Source organism: Apteryx mantelli, chromosome 4, assembly GCF_036417845.1.
Source record: "Apteryx mantelli isolate bAptMan1 chromosome 4, bAptMan1.hap1, whole genome shotgun sequence".
NCBI lineage: Eukaryota > Metazoa > Chordata > Aves > Apterygiformes > Apterygidae > Apteryx > Apteryx mantelli.
In genome coordinates this window covers 71,584,167-71,603,499 of record NC_089981.1, presented here as the reverse complement: position 1 = coordinate 71,603,499, position 19,333 = coordinate 71,584,167, and the positions used below count along the sequence as shown (strand labels likewise).

Genomic DNA, 19,333 nt, shown 5'->3' with positions numbered 1-19,333 from the left:
AACCCCTCTCAGACCTCTCTGCTTCAACAGATTGACAATAAGATTGATTGATTGATTGATTTTGTGTGTGTCTGTGTGTGAAGGGGGGAGGAGGGAAAAAAAAAACTGAGGAGGAAACATGCCTGTCTCTCTTCATCCTGCTCTAATGGTTAAATTGCTCCAGGAACATCTTCTGTCTCAGTGTCTTCAAAATAGTTCAAGAACTGATGAAAAGATTCCTGCCAGTTTTAAGGATCTAGGGACACCTTAGGTATCCTGAAATGGCATTTATGGAAAGAGTAGTACTTTCTGTCAAGGAAATGCTAGTTGCATTGCTGTAGTAAATGATTTTAATCATAGCCTGAAGTTTTTGCTTAGGGAATCTACAGCCTAGACCAGCAAGGTACTCATGAAGCTTTGTTCATTCTTTAAGTGTATCAGAGCTGAGAACTGTGTACTGGGTATGTTGGAGGATTTTGCTTGCGAAGTACTGGCCAGTGTTAAATGCACTTCACCTGATCAGAATGGAGCTAGTTCTGTTCACTTTTCAGGAAGTGACCATCTGAAATTTCTGACCTTGCAGTGACACAGAATCACTGAAGATAGGACTGGAAGGGACTTAAGGAAGTCCTCTAGTTGCTTGTCCCAAGACAAAATCAGTGATAGCTGCATCATTCCTGACAGAGGACAGAGATTTGTTCTTAAAGGCCTCCAGTAGTAGAGATTCAGCAGCCTTCCTAGACAGTCTTGCTGAGGAGATTTCACTTCCTGGCTTGAGGAAACATTCTGGAGATTGCACTAAGCAAAAATCCCTCTCATCCTTGCAACAGATTTCTAAAAGAATACCACATTATTTTGCAGTCGGATATACCAGTGTTAGACACTTCTTATGCAAATATAATCAACAAAATCTTGATGCAGCACTAAACACTATCTTAATTTTCAACTTCTAATTGTTATGATCAGAGTTTCTGTGTCCTTTTCATTGAATCAATAAAGCAGAACAGAAATTAAAGTAAGATATCACACTGATACCGGTAACAGCCAGTTAGTCTAGGATGATCTTGAAATGCTCACCTATAAAATAAAAAGTTATGGGAGTAATGGGCCTATGGTTACAGAACCACAGAGAGCTACAAATTGACTCCAGTTCTATTCATCTAATAATGTACTAAACCCTTTGTAATATTAATTCTAATGAATAAGAATTATTGTACAGGGACTATATCTTAAGTATGGAAAATCAACTTGAAAAAAGGAGTAGTCCTTGCAGTATCTGCAGCATGGGGAAAATTTGGAGCGATGCGTTCAGTTACTCTATTTAGCTATCATATTCACTTTTTTCACCTGTGCAGCATACCTTGCCTTTTTTCTTTTTTTAAACCAACTTCTGCCGCAGACTTTTTTTTCCAAAAAGTTCATAAGAATTTAACCAAATTTAACCACCTGTTTGCATGCAAACTTTGCTACGAGATCTGAGCTGTGGTCTGTGCTGAGTTTTGGGAGTCCTGTTTAGGCCTGTAACTTCTTGTTCTCTTACTTGAGTGAAGAGTGGAGCAGAGAGGATGACTGCTATGACTTTCTCAGTCCTTTGCTGGGGTGCAAATTATAGGTGCTTTAGATGCCTTATAGATGCCTTTCAGCCAGAAAAATGAAAAGTGATACATTCCATTATTTCAGAAATTTGAGATATTGAAGCATCTTTAAAGTGTTGGGTTTTTTTTTTTTTTTTTTTAATCAGAGGCTGAGGGTAAGTCAGAGAGGCTCCTGGAACTCAACGACCTGTCCAAACAACCCTTGCTTTCCTTTAGTGCCTTGTCTTAAAATTATGGCCAAGGTGATGAAAGAGCAGAAAACTTTTTTTTGGACAGTTTTGGGAACAGCTCTGTTCTTTTCCTGTTCCTTTACACTAGTAAACTCTGTAAAGTTGAAAACTGGGGGGGGCGACTGAGGTCATCTTAGACAAATTGGTTCACAGAGACAAAAATGATACTTGCATGGTTTGGAGTGATTTAAAGAAAAACAAAAGAAGGGATCTGATAGCTTTTGTTTTCATTTGTGGTGAATAAACTGTTTATGGTTGCTGTATTTTTAGGTGAGAACTGAAAGTCTTATCCTGATGTGAGCTTCTAGATATTACTGGTATTATTATAATACAGTTGAAGATAAAAGCTGTGATTTTTTTTTTTTTAATTTGTGACTGTAGAGTTATGCAGAGACTCTCCAAAGTTTTTTTCAAGTTATCTGATACTTGAATGATCTTCAGTAATGGAAGGCAGAATATATTGAAACCTCCAGGCAAATTACTTGATGGATGTAGATACTATTTTAACTAATGGCAGTATTTTTAATATAGCCTGCTGTGAGGCAATTGGAGTAATTAAAGAAAGTACTCAAAATAAGTTGCATTAAATGCTGCCTTGCTTAAGTATATGTAATTGTGATGGTTCTTTATAAACTTGGTGTTTTTTTCAGCAGAGAAGGTTTATTTGTATGTATTTTTATTTTAAAAGTTTATTTTTTAAAAAGACAGTAAAATAATCAAGACAGGAAGAAATAGTATCCTTAGGCTGATGTTTCTCCTGTGGAAGAGGTTCTTTGTGATAGTGTTTTCTTCATGACATGATTGTATATAATTTCACACTCATTTTCTTTCATTTGCATTTCTTTTTTTTGCATTCACTTATGCCTAGTTTTGTCTTGTATCCACTTTCTCAATCAGAAGGGTGCTTGTGTTTTTATACACATACAAATAAAAGGTGTTACAAGAATATCATACTATACATACTCCTTCCTCTTTTGCTCTAAGTGTCGCAGGAAAAGGCAAGGAAGCAAAAATTAGCCTTTTACTGAGTTGGAGCCTTTTACATTGTATTAAGGAGCTATTATTTGTATAAACTCACCTGTTGAACAAATCAGTAACACTTTACATCAATAAAACAAAATACATGAAAGTATGCCACTGCTAATAAAACTACTACTACTGTGCTCATTGCCCTGGGAGCAAATTATTCTTGACTTGGCTTCTCTGATTTGTCCTTATTCTATTCAGTATATATTTTCTGAAATTCCAGTCTCTAGTTTGTTTTTGTTTAAATTCTTTTCTCCTGTTACTATATAGCCTGGTTAGTTTGGAATTAGTTTTAATTAATATACCATATGCTTATTTTCTCATTGAAAATACACTTTCATTTCCTAGCATTTGTGTATTTTCTGATTTCCTGTCCACTGAATTGATGTTTTTAGTTGTCTCTCTTATCTAGTTAAATCTTTTTTTCTGTGACATAGAAAACTATTTTCTATTTTATAGAGCAGGGTTACTTTACAGCAAAGTAATCTGATTGCTCCAAAAAGCCATGGAGGGGACAAGTGGCCATATTAACAATCCAGAGGTCATTCTGCGTCATACGTTTTTCCACATCTAGATTATTCTTTTTTTTTCCTATTCAGCTGTCACTTATTATGCTTTTTAAATGACACTTTTATTCAGTCTTTCAACTGTGTTTAAGAAGAGGCAATGCATGTGGCTCCTGATCATGCAACCGAATAGGCTGGTGTCCCACTTGATTTCCTGTTCATTGATGAAGACAGAAGAATAGCCAGAAACAAGAATATAGTTGCCTTACATGAAGGAGAATATTTAACACAGTCTTTTGGAATTAATTGCTTGTATGAGAATTGCTATTTAAGCGTATTAGTTTTATGTGGCTAAAGAGTTAAAAATTCATCTAATCATTAGTACCATCTTGATCCTAATTTATTTCCAGAGCTCAAAGCTTTACAGCAGCAGGACTAATTGATGAAAAAATGAAATAATGCTGTTTTAACTTGTTTTTTCATAAGTCATGATTAATAGTATCAATGAACGAAAAGAATGAATAAAGGAGAAGTCTATAAAGCTCTCAAGGACTGTACTTAAATCAAGAGAACTAGCTGGAGAAGTCAACAGGATTGAAGAGCTTAAAGACTTGCATGTAGAGGATATTTGGAATCTGAAATGTATATTCCAGTGAAGGGAAGGGAATTGCTAGGATGAATGTCTGATTTAAATAATCAGCTCAAAAATCTTGTTATGCGAGGAGTAATAAAGTTCTGTCTAAGAGGTCAGAAGGTATTCCGATAAAGTTAAGATTGTGAAACTAAGTTAGATCTTTCCAAGAGTATTAAGGAAAACATAAAATATCCTTCTCCATAGGAGTCAAAGGAAGAGGAAGAAAGAAGTGGGGTTGCTGTGCACGGAAGAGTAAGCCAAAACTAAAGAGACTCTAAAAATAATTCTAAAATTAAATTAAACTTTTTTCAGTTTCTGCTAAGGACAGCTATGATGAATATGGAAAGGAAGGTAGAATGGCTACTGGGAGACACGATACGGAACCAGGAAATTATTTTTCTATACGAGAAGCAGACTGAAAAGAGGTGACTGTTCAATCTGAGAGAAACTTGGAAAACTTCATCCCATTCATCCATTAGTGAATTCTGGAAGAACTGGGACAATAAAAATTGGAAATGCTTGTTCAGAATGCTATTCTTTAATCCATGATAAGGTTTTTCCTTACTCCTCCCCCTCCCCAATTTTAGCTGCTAGAGCTATATGCCTTTCCACCTTTGCCACATCCTATAATCTGATTTGTATGGGTGAATTTCTGCGCGGAGAGAGTTCCTTCAGAATTCTTTAGGAAGATAGCTCTAAGGACTATTTTAACAAAAAACGTGGATGACATGGGCTTGTACAGGTATGCTGATCATCAGGCATAAACTTCACTGTATTCTTGCATAATATATCTAAATCATTAGCTAGTTTGTGACTCAGAGCCTTTTACTATTGTTGTCTCATGATTATTCTTCAACTGGCAGTACGAAAAGTCATTTAAGAAAGGGGCATAGCTTATGTTACGATTTAAAAACACTGCCTTAAATCTGTATACAAATGTCAAGTTTTGATCGGTTGAAAAGTCCATAGAAACCATCCATCCTATCTGTCATAAACAGTAAGAATTGCCTGCCTTTTCTCTAAGAATCAGCTGACATGGTGCAATGGCTCATTGTGTTTGCACTTATACAAAAGGAATAAACAAGCAGAGATTACTTCACATTTTTAATTTGTTGACTTTCAATAAGGGTATACTTTAGAATGGTCTAGTGATTTGCTGAATTTTTACTACTTACAATAATTTATATTACTAAATAATTATTATTCTTGAAGAAAGGCATTAGTGAAAGGAAATTCTTAACCCCCAATTATATTTTTCTGCCTCTTAATTTAAGTGGACATTTGATATAAATTACTGGTATGAAATCTGTTAGTCATCTCCCAGGTCTGATATCCATATTGATTTGCAGTAACTCCCCGCCCTCCTCCAACTTTTTGAATCTTTTAATAAGCCATATGGGTCAGTCTTATAGTTTACATGCGTGCACACACACACGTGTATATATAATATATAATGTTTTTTAGTCCTACCATAATTAAATTTTTTTAAATGATTTTGGAGGCAGATACTTGAGGGCTGCATGTGTGTATTTCTTTCTATGTGGGATATATTGCTGGCTAAATATTTCTGCCAAGTAATTGAGATGTGTATCAGATTTTATAAGAATGAATATTAAAATGTGGCTCTTTGAGAAGTACAAAAAGCTTTATTGAGATAAGATTATCAGGTAAAGGTATTCTTGAAATTAGCTTGTGCTCCTTCTCCTTTCTGCCCCTCAAATCGATTGCTGTTGCAGTTGTCTCTTAAGTAGATATCTTGTGGTGATACCAGAGATTCTGGTGTTGAATATATCATGAGTCATTTGATTAAAATAGTGCTACTTAAGATTTATTCTCATCAAAACCGCTGAGAGTCTTCATCATTCTGTCAGTCCTTTTCAGTTTTCTGAAGAAAACAATTTGTGTCATGGTAAAGCTCTGTATCGAAATCCTTTTAAGATAGCATTAGTCTAGTTTCTAGCTATTTCCATACAGTTCATGTATTTATCTGATAGCTTTCTTCTATGCTATATTTAAAACTGTAGTTGATCCTGTTTAATATATTGGTAGGATTCAGCCACTTAAGATGCATTATTGCATGCTTTTATAAAGTATAATCAAAGGTTCAGGTAGCAAAGTGTTAAAATCTAGGGGGGTTGGTTTGTTTCATTTTGTGTAACTTTAAATGTTCCCCAATATTTCTGATAAAACTGCTGTTTCCTGGGTACCTAAAGAAGCTCCTGTTCAGTGCTCTTGGCTGGAATTTCCAGAGAGGCATAAGGCAGTGAAATAGCAAGCGCCAGCTGAAAATCACTGAAAACTAGGGAGCTTGCTCTCTGAAGCAGTTGAGAAATGCAAGCAAAGACCTTCTTGCACACTGTTTTTGTTGCATATTAGTAAAACACAGAATTGTTACCTACAGTTTTTGGACAGTAACTCCTTAATAAGGATGCAAATATATTTCTAGTTGTGGAAGCAGATTTTTTTAACCAATGTTCTCAGTAGTAGGGGGTCTTTTTTCAGCTCCTAAAAATAATTTACGATCCAATATTGAAAAATGGGTGAATAACATTAAAAGTATGTGTATGCATAATAATATTGCTCTGGTCACAGCATTGTGATCTGTGCAACCTTGACTCAGATCAATTTTGCCTGTACATCATGATGAGATTTATGGCCCTATGCCTGCTTAGTAAGCTAAGGTTTGTTTTGTTTTGTTTTACTTCTGTGGTCATCCATTTCTTGATGATCAACTTGAGACTGTAAGGTCTGATTTGCAGATATACTTGAGATGTCATAATTACAATTAAAGTTAATAGATGCGCTCCTTTGAGTATGGGGAGTGCCATATAATACTGACCATGTTGGAAGAAGTTGTCCCTGGTATATCATATTTGTTGCCCACAAAAGAGGGATATGTTTACACTAACCTGTTTTGGCTCTGTTTGCCTTCTTTGACAGGTATGTTGTGAGCATTTGTTTTATGTTTGTGAAAGCTCATATAGGGAATGATGGACACTGTAAAAAAGGCAAGAATGTCTGCTTCGAAGGATTTGGATTAGTGTGTAGTAAGTCAGGTAAAGAGCTGCTCCCCCCTGTTATGTGGGCAGTATCGTCTTTGCACACTGAACAAAGTGCTCTGTTGTGGAAAAAGTAGCATGTTGTTAGGTACTTTCAAACTCTCGTTCCCGGTCTGGAACAGCTGGGGAAAATAAGGAATTATACATAGTTGCTTATTAGAGCAGTATATGATATTTAGCATGTTTAAAGACCAACAAGAATGTTTTACATCAGAACAGCAAACTCTGTCTAGTATATTTAAAGTTTTAAGACACTTAAGCGTTCTGTCTGAGAAGGTCTGCCTGAGCCAGAGGTTGACCCTTCTGTGTTGAGCAGCACTTTATATGATAATTTCCTCTCCCGAAGGATTTATATAATCTCTTTTTGAATCCATCTACATTTTTGACGTCTGCAGCACAATGCAGCAGTAGTTCCACAACTTAATTGCATGTTGTCTGTTTGTGTGTGTTGGTCAATTCTTAATTTTGTTACGTGATGATTTCAACTGTGACAACTTCTTTTATTTTGCGAAATAATGAAAAAATGTTCTTTATTTACCTCATACAATTTTTTATTTAACTCTTGATTCTTTCTCAGAACTCTTTTTTTCAGACTGAGAAGTCTGTGTTCAGTTCCCTTCATAATTCTTGTTACATTTCTTTATTTATTTTAAGTTCTCTTGTACTTTTTTCTTCTGGTGGGTGAACTGGGAACAAAAGAAAGGAAGACCAAAACAGTGTACATTATTCAAGATACAAGCACACAAAGTTTTCATACCATAGCATAAGGATTTCTGGGTTTGTGCTCCCGAAGGTTTTGTTCGGCAGTGGGATCCTTTTTCCCTGTTAATCCTTTCCTTATGGCTCTAATATTCTGTTTGCTTTCTGACCATTTTGACCATTAAGAGATGGTTTTTTTCATCCGTTTGTCAGCAGTAACTCCAAGTATATACGTGTTTTCAGTTGTAACCATTTGCACAATTAATGATTATTTTATTTTGCAGGAATTACTCGTTTACTGACTTGGAATTTTATCTGACATTTTATTATTCAGCTACTTAGTATCATGATATTGTTTTGCAGCTTTGCAGTCAACTTTGACTTTTGTTGGAGTGAATAATTTCCTAACCTGAGAAAATCAGCTTCTCAGTTGATAAATAACTGAATCAAGCAGGACAAATTCTTGTGGTGACCTGCTGTCATTGAAAAAAATGAATATTAATTTCTAACCTCCGTTTTCTCTGCTAATGTAGTTCTTAATCCATAGAGGACCTTCTCTTTGAAATTGTGATTGTGCAGTGTTTTTAAGACCCTTTTGTAAAGGAACTTGTTAAGTGTTTTGGAAAACTAGATAAGTTGACCAGATCATTTTTCTTCCTTCCTCATGACTCCTTTGAGCAATTATTAATAGAAATAATTATTTCCATCTACAAAAACAACACTGATTCTTTCACATAGTATCCTGTTTATGCATCTACTAATTCTAATCTTTATTTTTTCTGCAGGTTTGCCTATTACAGATGTCAAATTCACTGATAGTTCCCAGGAGCCCTTTTTATTAAAAAAAAAAAAAAAAAAAAAAAAAGGAGGTCACATTTGCCACTTTTTATTCCTCCAGTATGGAGGGTCTTTTTAACAAACACCTAAGAACAGCACTTAGGCTCGATGCTTCAAAACTCTTGAATGAGTACCTTTTAGTCCTAGTGACTATTTCTTTTTCTGTTTTTGTTTAGAAAACTTTCTATGAGAGAGTTTCTCCAACTTATTTTCCTTTTAAGTCCAATGTAGGAACCTTAGAAAATTGCTACGTACTTAATATTGATGGGAAGAATTCACTGACTTTTCTTCTAGGGGTTTTTGGAACTTCAGTGCTATAAAGCTATTAATGAAGGTGTGTAAGTTGCCCAAATATGGGCAGACTTTTTGTGGGACAGAAAGTATCTCTCTGACTCCAAACTCTTGCTAAATTCTAAATTCTTTGTGTGTTATATTATTACAAAGTAAAAAATAATCAGCCCTTTTTTAATACTGAAATTGTTGGGTTTGTTCCCACTTCCCCTGCCCCCCTTGCTGTGTTGTTAAAAAGGTCAGTCTGAAACCCCCCAAAATTGATCTGAAAAGCTTTAGCCTGAATGGTTGCTGTTATGCTGTTTGGCATAACAATTGAGTAATTGAAAAAAAGGGCCGAATGAGAAATATGGTGTAATGTTAAAATCAGCAGTGATATGATACTAGCCAGACTGTAGTATGAGAGTATGACCATTTTTCTCCCCCCCCCCTTTTTTTTTTTTTTTTTTTAAAGCCTATGGAAAAGTGTTCCTAGTAAGGAAAGTAAGTGGCCATGATGCTGGAAAACTGTATGCCATGAAAGTACTGAAGAAAGCAACAATAGTTCAAAAAGCCAAAACAACTGAGCACACAAGGACAGAACGACAAGTATTGGAACATATTAGGCAATCACCATTTTTAGTCACATTGCATTATGCCTTTCAGACGGATACGAAGCTTCATCTCATTTTAGGTGAGTGGTTTTCAGGATTCAAGTCTTATGTTAATGCAAAAAAAAAAAAAAAAAAAAAAGCAAAAACAAAAAATCCCCAAACCAGCAACACTTTTTATCTCCTTAATGTTTTGTAGTGTTTTTTCATGTGGTCTTAAGTACTGTGTTTTTGGAGATTGTATAGGAGAGCATAGGAAGTAAAATACCGTTCATCTTCAACAGTGCTGTGTGTGGTTTTCCTGTTTGAACTTCAGTGCACTATTCTGAAATGGGGTGGGGGGAAGTATTATCAGTGACTTGCATTCAGCAAAAATGTATATGGTCATAAGTACCTAAAGCAGAGAGGGAAAACTGCTAAAAATAAATTTTATTGAACTTACCTAAAAGATTAAATTTTCAGTTACATCTTTTTCTTTAACCATGATTATATACTGCATTAGTTTTCTGCAGAACTTCAGGCAGATTGCTACTGTGAATGAAAGTGTTTTTAGTCGATATGAATATGAGCTTTAAAATGATTCAGTCTGTTTTCTCTGTGTGCTCACTTTGTATGTGTGGCAGAGTGTATTGGTAAGGTGGCATGACTAAACCTGACTTAGTTACTGGAACCAGTTCGTAGGAGAAAAGTGTTTAAGCAGCAGAAAGCCTCCTGGTTCAAATGTACTGCACATTTCACTCTTAAAAACATGTTGCCGGTTGTCCTGGATGTGAACAGTGTTTTTGAAATGTTGTCATCTCTCTGAGAGGACAGGCTTGCCTGTCGCTGCTCTGCCCAGATGTTTGTGTATGGTTGTAGTGGCACTGAACTGCTGCCAACTGAAAGATCCCATCAGCTGTACCTTTTCCGGTAAACAGATGTGCTAGTAATATAGTAGGAAATGCCAGTTAAAGATGATTATGCTCTCATTTATTGCTGGTCAAATTCCTTACAACACCAGGAACTACAAATTGTTCGTACAGTTTCCTGCTGTAAAATGCTGATGAAAAATACTTCTTGTGTTGTGGAGTCTTGGTTAATAAACTCCTATTGTTCAACTCTAATCTGCTTCTTGCATTTATGTGTTGTGATATTTTTTTGCTAGGTTCTGGTAGCTTTTGCTTATCTCCATTTGAGATACTTGATAATGAACTATTATATGGTGAGGCTTGTTAGAACGTTCTTCATTCCGCTACTGTCCTTGCCATTTTGATGTGAAGAACCAGAGCTGTTTCTGTAGCGTTGGTCAGTGTGGCAGAGGGCTGATTAGGAACTTAGGGTATTCAACTCAGATAGAACTTCTTTTTAGGAAAAGAGGCTGAGATTATAGAGTTACATTCCTTTTTCCATTGTATTCCTCAGTATCACTGCCTATAAAGAGTCCTGGCTTTCTGGGGAAGGAGAAGGATTCTTCCTGATAATGCAGAGCATGTACTTCAGGAACTGGAAAAGAGTATTTAAGATAGCTCTAAACCTTACTCCTTCAGGAAGCATTGGCTGCCAAAGTCTTTGGTTATGAAATCATTTGGTCTTTGAGTATTGAGAGGCTTGTATCTTCTAATTTTTATTTTTTTTAGGTGTTAGAAGGATGTCCAAAATCCCATGCTTCCCTACAGAAAGTAGAGTTGTTTGCTAGAGCCTGATACGGCTCCATATTTCTAGAGCAAAGTTACAGCTGAGTCTTGGAATAATGTGGAATGGCTTATGCAAAGGAACAGTCTAGCCTTAAAAAGAAACAGTCTTTCTTTCAATGAAACAAACTTGAGAGCAGAGTTCTGCAGTATTGGCTATAGAAGTTATTTACCAAGTTCAGTCAAAGTATTCTTGAAATGGTCTTTAACAAATGCCTGTTTCTTTATATGTTGGATATAACATCAGAATTTCAAACTGGAAATGTTAGAAATATATTTCTAAGTGGTTTGAGGTTTTTTGGTGTGTTTTTCTTTTCTGTGTTGTATCCTGTAAAGAATGGAAGTGTGGTTTCTGTGTGGGAATGTGTGTGGAAATAATCTCCACCAGTAAGCTTTGCCATCAAAATCCCTCTTGCAAAGGGGAAAACTTCTAACTGCCCATAATTGATTATTTTTAATTTCACCTAATAACCTGGTTTTGAATTGTCTTTTTTATGTCAGTCTGGCTCACTGCTCTTAAATATTTCATAAGGGTGTACAAATGCTGTGTTTGCAGATGATTTAGTCTATTCCTTTCCTTTCTTTTTCTCTTCCTAAGTAACTAAAAGACTGATTTTGAAAAACAATATACATCTTCTAATTTATGGATGTCTGAAGCTCCTTTTATGGTTTTGTTGCTGCTTTAAAAGTTGGTCATGTTCTTCCATCAGTCCTCTGAGAAGGAAATTCAGTATCATACAACATTTATGAAATACTATTGAACAACAATAAAATAAAAAGTATCTGATCCTAGAACATGTTATTTAATAGCCTATAATATACTTATTAATATTTCAATAAGAAAATTAAGTCATCAAAAAGTGAAATTATGTTTTTTTGTTCTGCCTTCTAGACTATATAAATGGAGGAGAATTGTTTACTCACCTTTCACAAAGAGAGAGATTCTCAGAAAATGAGGTGCAGATTTACATTGGAGAAATTGTTTTGGCACTTGAACATCTACACAAGGTAAAGTAATTTTATCCTAGTGCTGTTTTCCTGGAACTATCATCTATATACTATACCATCAGTGTTCTTTTTATATCGTATAAAATTAGTGAGGAAGACTATTTTTTAGATTGCTTGAAATTCAAAGGTAACTTTTCTACTGGTGGGATGCATTAGTTGTATAACTAGAAATATTTCCCCATGAAATATCTATCCATGTGCACCAGATTAATGTCTGCATCTGCAGTGTGAAGATTACTGTTATTGACAAATGATTGTTTTTTACTTCTGTTAATTTTTAGCAAACTCCATTAAGGGATTAAGTATGTCAGTAAGACTAATTTGTAGTCGACATGAAGAACACTGTTTTGATTCCACTCTTGTCCAGTTGTCCTTGTGTTGATACAATTAAACAGCAGATTTTTCAAGTCCCTGCCCAACTTCAGGAATGAAAAGTGCTATAATTTTCAAAGATACTGAGCAAAGGCACATCACGCGGACTTTAGATTTGTAAAGTATTACAACACATGCATGATAATGCCAGAAAACTTGTATGCTTTGGAACATGTAATAGAAGGATACATTTTAATTCTTAATGAAAGCTGAATTTGGTTTTGCACTCAAAAGAGAGTATTCCATCACTTTTGGTGCGAAGGATATAGCATGCCCTTCAAATTTAAAGACTTTAATGGAAAATGTATTTTCTGAGACCTTACAAGTCACTCAGTTATTTGTTCAAAGATATTTTAAAATTACAGCCCCTTTTTAGGGGCAACTTTTTGGTCCCAGATTACCTTAATAGTGGGAATTTTGCTAGCTTCGAATGTTGATGCATTCAACAATGTCTCCTTGGTGTGGTAACACTGATTTGGAAATACTGCTTTTATATTCTATTTGCAGTTGGGAATTATATATCGGGATATAAAACTTGAGAATATTCTCCTTGATTCTGATGGCCATGTGGTGCTGACAGACTTTGGTCTGAGTAAGGAGTTTCTTAATGATGAGGTGAGTATTTGAATCTCCAGTAATTGTGGACAGAATCCAGCAAGACCACAGAACCAAATTCTGTCTTGTTGAAATCACATATGCATTTGAGAGGGGATAAAAATTGCCTTTTAGACTTTAATCTCCTAGAACAAAATCTACTAGTCTTTGTTTTTAAGTATTACAGCCATCCTTTGTTTATTGGGTTTTGAGCTTTCAATTCATTGGTCTTTGGCTTACCAGTATTGTCAGACATTTTTGTCTGTTCTAGTTTTCCCTGAAATACCTCCATATTTGCTCCTGCTGCCCTTTTTGTGTGAAAGAAGAGATCCAAAAAAGTCTGAGAAGCCACTTGTTGTCGTTTCAGATGCCTTTTTAAAATGCTTGACTGTGCTAATGCTTTGCAGTGACTAGGCAAATGGTGTGCTATGATTCTTATTTGTGCTAATAATAATTATTGTATTATTATCTTGTCTTTTTCTCCTGTCTTTGTGTCACTTTTGATAAGCTTAATTGCAAGCTTTTAGCATAAAAGCTTATCTCTTATTAAGTACGGCATAGTACCATATAGCAGAAACATAGTGATCTCTGACTGTTAAGGTTCATTATTAATTATTTGTAAGGTACAGTTTTATGTCTAAATACGCTTTTTAGATTTCAAAGAGCCAAAGAAAGTTGCACAGAATTTTACTTCTGAGAGAATTTAAAACTGGATATTTTTTGGCTTTCCCATTAGATATCACGAGATTGAAATCTGGAACTGCAGATTTGAAAGACTTTGTTACAAGCAGCAGTGGGGATTTCTAAAAATAGATAACACTAGTTTCCTCTATATATTCACATTCCAAATGGAATCTGGTAGGCTTTGGGGGCATCATTTTCAAGGAGATAGGAAATGTTACTTTCTGAAGCAGGGAAATAGTACAGATACTGTCAGTATATCCCTTTTAAACTGTAGAGTGAAACCAAGAGGAGGAACAACTGGAATGGCAAGGGTTTAGCAGCGGTTTGTCAGACCAGTGTAAGAGAGGAAGCATGAAGAAGTACAGAGAGAGGCAGTGTCAGCAGAACAGGACAATAATAAGAGTTGCAGCTAGGGCAGTAGGACCTGGTTAGAGTTGTGAGAGAAGCTGTGCTGGGCTTAAGAGGCAGAGTGCACTGAATTGTATTATATTACTGTGCCTATGGGAGGAAAAAGGAACAGTCTTACAGGCACTAGCCAAGGGTTGAAACAGAAACCTTCCATGTAGTAAGAACATGTCATAATTAATCAGGACTTTCTTTAGAGTTTCAAAACAGATGGTTTTAGGGAAAAATTGCTTCTTTCCCATCTATGTTCATCTTCCGGAGGTCCCTTACAAGCAGTGAGAAAAAAGGAGGGCTTGGATAAGCATCAGAGATGCCAGTCTTCTCTGCTTTTCCCCCACGCTCTGAATCTGATTCTGTTCTTCCTCCTTCTCTAGTCATTTAAAATAAAGCCTTCTAGCTTCTTGGTCATTTAATGTTGCTTCCTCTGACTCTTATCCATTCTGTTTTCAGCGTATATCTCAGAAGTCTGTTCATTTACCTGTATTTTCACTTATTCCCCTCCACATTTTGTATTTGTCTTCCCTGTCAAAAAAGCTAAACATTTCAAGTATTTCTTTTAAGGAGAAAATAATTACCATTTTAATGTTTGCTTTCAAAATCTGAGAATTACCTGCACTTCACTACAATCTTCATATATGCCATTATAATTAAGACACTGAACTTAAACATGATTAGAACGACCCAATTACATGTAGAAACTGACGTTTCATATTGTAGTCTCTGTAGACAATTCAGCTACTAGTAGAACATTTACAATTCACATTCCAAAAGACATTTATTAACTTACACTTCTGAACTGATGTACTTACTGCGAAGTAACATTTGCCTATATAATTACATAGACTTTATATAGCTTTTTATCTGTTTTCATGCTTGTTAGATAGCACATATAAATAAAATTACATAACTGTAAGATGGATAAGAAAAAGAGCGTAGCATTTGCGATTTAACCAGAGCAGTATGCTTTCCTTTCTCCCCTCTCCTTCACCCTTCATCCCTGGCTCACCCTGCTTCTTACATGATTTCTGTCATTGACAAGGTATGCTTATGCAAGTGGCATTTATTCTAGTAACCTCCTGTTTGGATTATGTTTTCTGGAACAAGATATTTTTAGGTTAAGAATAGTATATGCTTGTGATTGCTGATCACTTTTATATGTATTTAGAATTCTTATCAGAGAGAATTCCTTATCATATGTCTATAAATTTCAAATGGTTTTGTAGTTAGGGATATTGGCTGGGAAACATAGTTTGGTGTTTTCATTATCCCTGCTTTAATCTGATGCTTTTTAAATCTCTCCAGGTATTGGGGGCAGTCTAGAATCTAAGAGAAGTTGCTTTATAATAAAAAGAGTGAACTATTTAATAACAATAATGCAGATTAATTGACTGTTCACTAACCTAGTGATGGGAAGCTGCTTTTACTAAGCACTGTTTGAGTGAAAGGAAGCAAATGCATGTGACTTCTAGGAAAACAAACCTATTGATTTCTACCATGCAGCTACTGAAACATGAATATGAAGAATACCAGAATGCACTGTCAAGTGTTCTTTTTGTTTTACAATGATTACATGAAAGTGCTTATAACATAGAATTACGAATCCAAATACTTCTGTTCCAAGTGTTCTAAAACATACGTTTTCTTAAAAACTTTGATTAAGCATTTTATACTACTGTTTATGTAAAAACTGAAATTGTCTTGTACAAGTGAAAGTCTATTCTTTTGCCTTTGTTTTATATTTTTAAAATGAAGACTATATGCTACTATTTGCATGCAAAAGGAAAGAATAGCCAGACCTGAGTCACCTAGATGAATTAAAAATGAATTTACACACAGGATAGCCCAGTATCAGAGGATAGTTAGGTATGAAATGCGTTCCAGTATTCAAACTATACTTAAAATAATATCATATGAAGACAAACAATTTGACTAGCCTAACCTTAGGATGAGATTAGATAAAAGATGTAGAGACTGAAATGACTAGTCTTTTTTTTTTTGGTAATAATAATAGCATTAAGTTTGATAGAATTCAGTCTTACCCCCAAGGTAAATTAAGTTCAGTCTTTCTGATTTTTAACTCACAACTGAATTACAAGGAATCTTGGAAAAAAGACTTTTACCCTTATATGCTTTCATGCATATAGATGCATGAGTTGACTTCCTGTCTAATAGGGATGTAGAATATCTTTGCAGATGACATTAAAATGAATTATTCATAAAAAAAAAATTGTGATAGGACTGACAGACTTTGTGACACACTCTTATTCATTGCACTTTAGTGTTGTTAATTTTTCAAGAATTTTGCTTTTCATTTACCCTCAATTCCCCCCTCTCCCCCCCCCTCAGTTGGCATTTTCACTATTTTATTTCAGTATTTCAGCTGCAGTATCTTTATCTTCTGGATGTCTGGTTAAGGCATTTTTATATCTTTATCTCGTTAATAGGTCTACTTGTATGCTAATGTCGTTTTGATTTTTGTTAATATCAGTTTAGCCTAGTCATCAGGTTTCGTCTTTGTTCTAATGTTTATTGTTAAAATGCTACTGCTTTTTTTTCTTTAATCTTTTTTTTCTGATAGTGTGGAATATTTTTCTTTAGTTCTGTAAGCACACTAAAATAATACTGTATCTAGACTACTGTAGATGAAATCTTCAAGTCTTAAAATAATAATGTGATCACACATTGACTTATCGTAGTAACAATCTACACTATTGGATCTTGCATAACAATTAACATTTTTCTTCTTAGTTAAGCCCCATAAAATACATCCACTTTCAAAGCATAGTGGAATGCTTATGTCTTCTATGTTGGTACTCATCTTAATTTTGGTACATGTGAACTTAATTTTTCTTTGAAGGTTTTGTGTTATGCAGGAAATACTGAATGTTGTTGATCTTCAAATGGCATCATACCTGAGAGTGCACAGAAAAATACACAAATGCCTTTGTAATAACTGGTATCAGAGTAGCTATTCAGAATGAGGGATGATTGAGTTGTCTGAATTTTGCACTTCTAAGTCAGTTGGATGTCTGTGTATTTCTGTGTATGATACTTTGAGTTAACAGTTCAGATACATTGTTTTCTCATTTGAGAATCTCTTAATCAGAGTTGCAAATTTAGTTATAAACAGAGATGCTCCTCATTGCTGAATTGCTGCTTGGTCTTAGTTTATTAGGTAGCTGAGCCAACATTTATTAATGATATTTCATAAAAGAAAATGATGAAAATGTGTGGGTCCACTCTGGATTTTGGTAGAAGAATTTGAAAGAGATTCATACATATTCTCTGAGCGGGTTAAATGTGATCAAAGTTGGAACACATGGAGAATTGACTACCACCTGACTTTTATTTAGAGCTGTGTGAACTCTCACCTCACTTGTGTGACCTAGTAGATAAGCTGTTAATTTAATTTTAAAAGACCCTTTATAACTATATGAATTAAAGTGAAAATGTCTAATCACTTGAGATTTGATAAAGCTCTGAAAACTGAGCATTCTTTTTAAAGATAAGTTAGGATAAACTGTGCTGCTGCTGATGATCTGCCTGTGTTTTGGTTAAGTAGTTGTTCAGTGGTACAAATGGCACACAGTTGCAAGCAATAAATTTACACTTTTACCAGGACAAAAACTATGAAAGAGTTAGCTGAACTACGAAGATAGTCCACTGTAGTTAACATTGGTTGCAGATCTGAACAATTACTCATTATTTCCCTTATTTTGGAAAGGGAAGTGAAACAATGTTAGAGATTTTTGGCCTTAATTCATGTACTTCTGTTGGTGTTTTAAGAGTGTCCTGAAATTGAATATTGAGAACATACTTAACATTCTAAAAGCACATGGCTGTAGTAGGACTCATGTAATTGGAGGACCGGATCATATGACTTATGGTACCTTAGCCCCAAAGGTATCTCTTTTTCAAAGCTTATCACAAAGATGACTGAGATTTTTCAGCATGGAACAGTAAAGCAGAAGACTCGGACATGAAATCTTTTCTGTCCAGATTTTGATGCCAAAATATCAAAGTGCCATTAAGAATTCTTACTAGACAAATCATAATTTCTTATAGTGACTGCTGTAGGATACTGTAATATGCCACTTAAATTGTAGTTTGAAGAGAAATACTCACCTGTATACTGGTATCTTCTACCAGATCTTAGAATAATGCATTGCTAGTCAACTTTGAAAAATTATGTTTCTGGGAAATGGAAAAGGGGAAAGGTGTGTGGGGGGGGGAAGGTAATCTTTTGAGAGCAGAAGCCACCATCTTCAGTGATCTGTCTGTTTGTTTCTGTTGAATTTTTCACCTCTCGAATTAATGCAAATACTTAAAAGTACAATGAAACTTGGGCAACCATGGGTGAAAAACTTGCATGACCAGAGATTCATGACCATATGAAAATGAGTTTAGAACAAGATGGTTTACGTTTAAGCAAAATCATCTGCTCCTATTCCTCTATCTTATACATCTGGTGCTATCTGATATTATAAATTTTATGTGGCATCTTCTATGCCTTTTTTTCTTTATACTCCTTTTCTTAAAATGAACTTTTTGCTGGCTTTGCAGTGGCAGCTGGTAGAATTCTTTCCAGAATCAGTACTCTTTTATACCTTAAAATTTTGCCTCTATTTGAAGCAAGAGGTTTTTTCAGGTTTTGCTATCTACACCCTTCTCTTTTTTTGGTACTCTTACCTCTGTCTCTATTCTAAAGATGATGTTTTAGAAAACAGGTCTTCCAGAAACTGGAATTTTGAGAAGAACTCAGTACAAAATGTTCATCTGGGATGCGAGCAATATGTACTTGCATTCCTCCCACACAGTAATGTGCTGTTTCTGAATTTCTTTTGCCTGCAGAGGTGGAGTTTTTGTTTTTATTTTTTTGTTTTCTCTTAGCTGTTTGGTGTACAAATCCATCATCAGGAACTGGTTTTAAGAATTTCTTCCTTATTATTAATTTGCTTGGTACTTCATCTCACTGGTATCAAAGAATTACACTGCAGAAGCAGACATAGCCTTTATCTAATTCTGTGAAAGAGGGCTTCTCCACTCCACATCAGATGAAGACTGCTTTGGGTTACACGTCAGGGACACAGCTCTAGAGAGCACATGTTTCTTAGCTGGCCTGCACTGCCTTCACCTGTCTTGTTCCTTGCATCT

At 35.1% G+C, this 19,333-nt stretch overlaps 1 protein-coding gene across 7 annotated transcripts in view; it reads left to right on the top strand.

Annotated features, from left to right (window-relative positions):
• RPS6KA5 (ribosomal protein S6 kinase A5) overlaps positions 1–19,333 on the top strand; it is a 92,245-nt gene that overhangs the window by 15,096 nt on the left and 57,816 nt on the right. For 6 of the 7 annotated variants that reach the window (XM_067296930.1, XM_067296926.1, XM_067296932.1 and 3 more), the window contains exons 3-5: positions 9,311–9,529; positions 12,009–12,124; positions 13,004–13,111. In XM_067296930.1, coding sequence (XP_067153031.1) covers positions 9,311–9,529; positions 12,009–12,124; positions 13,004–13,111 — 443 coding nt within the window. Of the gene's footprint in view, positions 1–8,642; positions 8,900–9,310; positions 9,530–12,008; positions 12,125–13,003; positions 13,112–19,333 lie in introns of those variants that run through there. The other variant, XM_013940663.2, reaches the window with a different exon arrangement.